This window comes from Lissotriton helveticus, chromosome 6, assembly GCF_964261635.1.
Source record: "Lissotriton helveticus chromosome 6, aLisHel1.1, whole genome shotgun sequence".
Taxonomy (NCBI): domain Eukaryota; kingdom Metazoa; phylum Chordata; class Amphibia; order Caudata; family Salamandridae; genus Lissotriton; species Lissotriton helveticus.
The window spans coordinates 685,163,060-685,169,922 of NC_136067.1; the positions used below are offsets into that span (position 1 = coordinate 685,163,060).

The 6,863-nt window shown below is 42.5% G+C and overlaps 1 protein-coding gene across 1 annotated transcript; it reads right to left on the reverse strand.

The window, feature by feature from the left end:
* Positions 1–778: 778 nt before the first annotated feature.
* On the reverse strand, positions 779–5,964 carry LOC144762456 (protein ripply2-like). The gene is made up of 4 exons (XM_078647651.1): positions 5,837–5,964; positions 3,715–3,793; positions 2,674–2,723; positions 779–1,442 (listed from the first exon to the last, which is right to left on the reverse strand). The coding sequence occupies exons 1-4, from the start codon at positions 5,962–5,964 to the stop codon at positions 1,274–1,276; spliced, it is 426 nt and encodes a 141-aa protein (XP_078503777.1). The 3' UTR covers positions 779–1,273.
* Between the last annotated feature and the right edge of the window lie 899 nt (positions 5,965–6,863).

A 6,863-nucleotide genomic window follows, 5' to 3' on the forward strand; every position in this document is an offset into this window, starting at 1 on the left:
GAATGAGGTATGAATGTGGGGAGTGTGGACACAGTTTAGATGAAGAGGAGATTGAGTGCGAGATTTTGAGTAAAAATGGGAGGTTTGAAAAGAGAGGGAAAGAGGATTAGAGATATTTGGATAATCTCTCTCAAAGACTTTGGTATTGTAGAAACCTGGGAAGGGCATCTATTCCTTACAAAAAGCTAACATACAGGGATAAGGATGGACATGGGTCTTGAATTTACACCAAGTATCAATCATTCTAGAGGATATGAAGCCAGAAAATACATTATACTGCAAGCACATAGAACAGACTAATGCAGTGTGCATTCAAACTAACAACCAACAGATTTCTTCTTGTACTTTATTGACAAGTTTTTGTCCATCGTGCACCAGAAAGGACCGTTGTTACCTTAGACGGAAGACACCATGTAGAACAAAGCAACTCAAAAATTACTCCACTGGCCTTTGTTTATTTACTTAAAGTAATTATATTTACATAGACAAAATGCTATAAAGATAAAGGTTTCAAATAAAATGTCTGTTATATACATATTAAATTATTAAATTTATCTCTGAAATAACTTAAAATACACTTTTATAATACAATATTATACATTTTTTACATTAAGAGAGACAATCAAAGATAACATGTTTTGTGGACACACACATCAACCTAATAAGGCTGTAGATGATCGTAAATCCTTAGTGGACCATCAATTGCCAGGACACGCCTTTCTTTCTAACAGTCATTTAGTGGACTTCAATATTTGATATTCCTTTGAAAGTTGGAAGCATATGTTGTTGTCAATAAAGATGTGGTTTCCACTTCTGTACAAAATCGAACTAGAATTAACTGGAAGAGCGTAAGGTCGAAACAGTTGGCTACTTAGAAGCACAGCCTACCATTGTCCATTCCCAGAAAGGGATCAGAAGGATGATATGGGCACCGGTGATCGCATCTGGAAGTCTTTAAGTGTAGAGATTGATAGATTAATTCTGCAGTCAATCCACATTTTATTTCCTTGTGCATTAGTTCATCCACCGTGTCATGGTCCCGGCGCACAGTGTGAAGAACCTTATAACCCCATCTTCCTTAGATGAAGCAGGTCACAGAGGAGTACACTATTTGTGATTGAAGAATATTAATTTGTAGAATACATCTTCTCTGACTGGTTTACTCCCCTTGATCTCTAAGTGTTGTCCACTCGTTTTCAAATGATGCAAAGCACTGAAAAGTCACAGGAGTGACTGAGTTTGCAAAGTGTACAATAATGGAGTTTATTCTGGCTCATTCAGAGTCAATGCCAGAATCATGGCTCTCGTCGCTGCTGTCAGCTTCACTCTCAGAATCAGACTCTTCGTAGAAGGAGATGGTGGCCTGAACCGGGAAACTTGACAGGAGAGCTTCCCCTGCCTCATACAAGTGAGCTGAGCATTTGGATTTAGGCCAAAACAATCTGCAAGAAAATAAGATAGTTTAAACCATGTTCTGTCATGTAATACAGAAAGAACCACTTAAAATGCAATGTTATTTCACTTACACCAATCAGCGACAGGATATTTGTCAACAAGATCACAATAACAATACGCTGAATGCAGGTGGAGACATACGCTGTTTCCCATATTTCAAGGAAATATTACTGTCAGTGAAAGAGTCTGAAAATATATATTTCTATTTTATACAAAAGCATAAAGTACCACGAGTGATGCCGCAAGGGAGTTGTGAGCCCCAATGCAATTAAGACAAAAAAATGGATCTCCCTGTCTTATGCGTGAGTAACAAAACACAGCCAAAATGTAGGTGCAGTGGAACCCTCATACCTCTGGTCCCAGGAGGCACAGCCCATGTTGTACTAAGGATAACTGTGCCTCTGATTGGTTCTAACTAGTAGTTCTACCCACCGACAAGAGTGCTCCCCCTCATTGTTCAATGCCTTACTGAAGAGTTGAAAAGCCAAGCAAAGCTAAGACACCAGCTGAATAGATCATTATAAGAAAATGATAACTAATCAGTTGTCATGGTGAACGGTCCTGTGCTGTAAAGCTATCCTCACACTTCAGGTCACATTCATTATTGCCCGGGCTCTAACTGAGATACTCGTCTTTTGACACACGCTTCTCTTATATAGAAACCATTGGGGGCCTCGTTCCATAACTGTTGAATTCCCTTCCATGTTTCTTTCCGAATTAAAGGACCTGATTACAATAATTACACTTGTTACTGACAATTTGTTTCACTACTAACTTGGCAGTTTTGAATTGACATTTCACTGACCAACTAGTGTAAAGTGCGTTTGCAATGACATACAAAGAGCTTCACTAAGCAAACTATTAAATATACGAAGGAATTAAATATATGAAAGATGACTAAAAAAATCTGGGTTGACACAAATGCTAGAACAGAAATGTCAGCCAGAAAATACAAGGGTGTGAGTTGTTGCTAACTCATTGGGGTCAGCACCAAGCGAGTCTTCTTTTCAAAGAACGTCTTTTTTATAGAATATCCTAAAGAGGAGTCAATGGAAACATTAGCCTCTCTTTAAAGTTTTTAAACACAAAGGAAAACACTTTCTACTGTGACATTTTAGTATTATCTATATCTAAACAAAACTGCCATCTTCTAAACTGGGAAAATAATTCAAAAGTATGCAATATAATGTGTACTAAGTGACATATCTCACAACTCACTTGACTGGGTGGTTGTAACTTCCATGTTTTCCGGGTAGGGGGCCATAGTGCTAAGGGAGAAGACCAAAAAAAGATAAGCTAAAAAGCCAAAATCAGTATATACAGAGAACAGTGTGAATGCAACGTTATACCTGCTAGACTTTCTTACTTTCAGTCCTAGTCTTAAATAGGAATGTCAGAGCAGTTGTAGGGTTACAATTGAACAAAGGTGGAACTCCTGCACACAATGCACACTGTGCAATGTAAGCCTGCAAGACTGACCCTGTTTGAACCCCATACATTACAATATGATTTTATGGAATAGTCGATAATTCTTTTGTCGATGTGATTTAAAAGGAATTGGAATATCCATTTGCAACCTGCCTAGAGTTGGATGAGCAGAGAGAGCACTATTTTAAGGATTCGCTATTTTTCGATGGTCAATTTTGTATTGTTATTTGGAGTTTATGTAGCACATAATCTGCATTATTATGGTATCACAGCATACTTAGTAGTCCAGGAATAACTTTCCAAATGATTCCAAGGTTTCCATCGCAACCCAGAGCGTAATTCGGTTTGTGGAGATGTGGATAATACGAGACAAACATTCGAAGCATTTAAAAGTGTGATTTCAGTCCTATTATGCTATTGCCTTCGTTTTTGCAGAAAATAACGCTTAAAGTTAGAATTCGAGTGAATTTATGTTTTATTGTGTATGTTATAGTTTTATTCTGTAGTAAAAATGATTAAACATTTTACTACTACTTTTTATGCTGTGATATTTTACAATACTGTTGAGAATTCTTCGGTAGCAGATAAACACTTTGAAATTTAAATGATGTGTGCATTCTCGCTGCCACTCACACTCGGTTTTGTGTTTTTCCTAATAACAAATACTCTCTTCTACAATGCATTAGGTTACTGAATGATGCGATGGGGATGGGAGTGATCTAATATGTCTCTCACTTGAAAACATCTTCATCCAAAATAAAAAATGTGTGATTAATTTGTTTTCTTTTTGTCAATAGACCATCTTCTCTAGAGGGTGTTTCAACCACTCACCAGTCTTTGTCTTTTCCTGGCCTGTAATGGCTCAGAGTCCCTCCTGCAGAAGAGCCAGGGTCGCCAGAAGCCTTCAGACCTGAAACAAGAACAAGAACAATTACTATCAGTATATAAAGATGGAAGACAGCGTACTCGGCACTGTACCGCTCAACACGGAATGCAAAATACAACTCATGCTATCAAAATCTCTGTGGGAAACAGCCATCCGGCAGGCACCGGCTCCCTCGCCCGAGTGTCATTACGGGAGGACTGGACCAGCATTGGCACTTTTGTTCCTTATATCTCCTGAGCCCCAGTTAATTTCACCCAATTCAAGTTTTCATTGACAGATTAAAATTGGCAGTAAATATATGGGGGAGGGCAAATATGGCGATTAGGACGCAAGCACACCCTATGTTTTTCAGGCGATAATGTTACCATCTCGAAAGTATATAAAAACTCAACATCAAAATGCTAGTGTTTCCAGTCGCTTACTAGTATGTTTCGCATTATTGTTGTTTGCAAACAGAGGTGGCGTACATGGTGTGCACCTCGTGATGGTCACATGCAGAAAAAGGTAAACTCTGTCTTTCATGCGCAAGGAAAGTGTTTGACTGCCAGAAATCCAGCCCACCGTCCAAAAGCATATATACATATACTGAGAAATAAACATACATACGAGGACACAGCACCGTACGAACACATCATTACTCCAGACTACAAATGAGGCAGGTCAGCCTGTTTATGGTGATTTGCTTGGGAACTTGGCACACACAGGCCCTCAGGTTGCTCTGCTGGAGCCTATGTGGCCCAGTGCCTGTGTTGGGGCGGGAGTCTGCCTGGTCCTCCGAGTTACAAACGCGCCAGACTGTGGGCACTGTCTTCGCCTTCTCTGGGGCACGCTCGTCGGGTTCCACCTGTAAAACTGCACACACACTCGGCACCCTGACCTCGGAGGTATGTGGGCACACAGAAGGGGGAGTCGATGCAGCGCACACGCCAGGCAGCCTGTGTTTCTATATACGGGGTCTATGCAGGGTTGGATTGGGAATGAAAATTGGCCCGGGCACGCAAAAAAAAAAAACGGCCCACATTTGCATAAACACTCCTCATATCACTGCTTTGGTGTAATGTTATAAAAAAACTTTAGGGGGATAAAAAAATGCACGGGTTAGTTTACACTGGTGAAACAAGTGATGCCACTTCTACTCAGGCCCCCTACCATTCAGTATGTGCACACATTAATGGGCCGGCCCGCAGACAAAGGGAGTGACACCTCTGCTAAACGGAGGTAATGAGTGCCCATCCGCCTCTAGAAAGGCCACTCAGACACCCACTGGGCCGCTGGCAGTGTTCGAACAACAGAGACAGCGCCCAAATAGCCCCCCAGACTGCTCAAAAAAGCAGCCCACAGCAGAACTCGGACACCGGCCCCTCGGGCATTGCCCGAATGCCCGCATTACCAATCTGACGCTGGGTCTATGGAGAGAACGGTTCAGTCTACATATGGGGAGCAAAGTTAAGACAGCAGCTGAAAACATCATTAAAAGAAAATAACGAATATTATTCATGAACTGAGGCCACTGACAGTTCAACCATTGTAAATATCCCTGCATCTGTTGTCATGGTGAGCGGTCCTGTGTGTAAAGCTATCCTCACACTTCAGGTCACATTGCATGATTGCCCGGGCTCTAAATGAGATACTACTCTTTTGACACGCGCTTCACTTATATAGGAACCATTGGTGGCCTCGTTCCATAACTGTTGAATTCCCTTCCATGTTTCTATCCGAATTAATGGACCTAATTACAATAATTACACTGGTTACTGAGAACTGTTTTCACTAGTGACTTGGCTGTTTTGCATTGACATTTCATTGACCAACTAGTATAAAAGTGCAGACTGTTGGACTTCTGTGGCACACACACAGAGTAGCCTGCCCATTTGTGTGCGCGACACACATAGTTGATTGTTACAGCGTGCTGTCAAAGCCCCACAGCCTCTGGTGTGCACGCAGAAGTATTTCAGCATGCTCACTAAAACACGACAGCATTTTTTATTCTCCCCATTTTGTCAAAATTACGGCCCTGTTCCCTGTTCGCCCGCAGTGTCTGCTCCTCCTTTCACCCCTTTGACTCACCGCGGCCTGTCGGCTGCTGCTGCGGGTCCCACGGGCTGCTGGCAGTAGAGGCCCCTCCGGGCCGGCACCGGGCGCGTAGCGAGCCTCGGCTTCTTCACGCTGCTGCAGTGGTTTGTGCTGCAGATCATGATGGCGCGTGAACTGTCCTTCCGGTTGCTCCTGCCCCTCAGTCCCTGGTGCTTTTGCGGCTTCGCTTCAGGTCCTGCGGTGGTTTCTTCTGTTGTAACTGTCTATTCTTGTGCTGCTGCAGCTGCTGCTCTGAATGTGTCCGCACTCGGAGATGTCCTGACACTTTCAGGCCTGCACCACCCTCTTTATACCTCGCCCCCTTACCCACCTCCCCCAGACACGCACACACACAGAAGGGGTCACAGGCGTCAGAGTAAACAGTCTCTGAGCGCGTGCTGCCCCAAATGGCGCGGGGACACATGTGCCAGAAGGTGTCAATCACACCTAAGCAGACAACCCCGGGCCCTGTTGGTTTATCAAATGGTTAAATGAACTGAGCAGAGACGGCCCTCACTGCAGGGAGCTGCCTGTCCCACCGATAGTTGAGTTTTTGAGAAAATAGCATGTTCATTAACCCTGCAGTGTTTCTACAGCTTAGTTTACGGTTTTTATTGACTTCTCTGTTTTTGCTTAACAATGCAATCAACTTATTCGACACATCTTTACATGTAGCAGCTCTGCAGATAAAAACAACATATGCGTATTATTTAGTGAGATACCAGACTTACGAACTTATTGAATTGAAATGCTCCTTCTGGGTATATTTCAAAAGTCCACTCCACCAAGGTATAAAGTGTGAGATGTGATAATTGTTCTCACCGATCCTGTAGTGGCCACTGGTTTGGGTGCCCAGAGGATGCAGTTTTTGCATATCCATATATGGGACTTCCAATACTGCATCCGCTGGGCACCCAGACCAGTGACCACGTTAAAGGATCAAGATATGATGCTGATGGGGTTGTATGCCAAAATACTGAGGTCAGAAATATCAGTATGCTAACATTTCATGACAAAAATA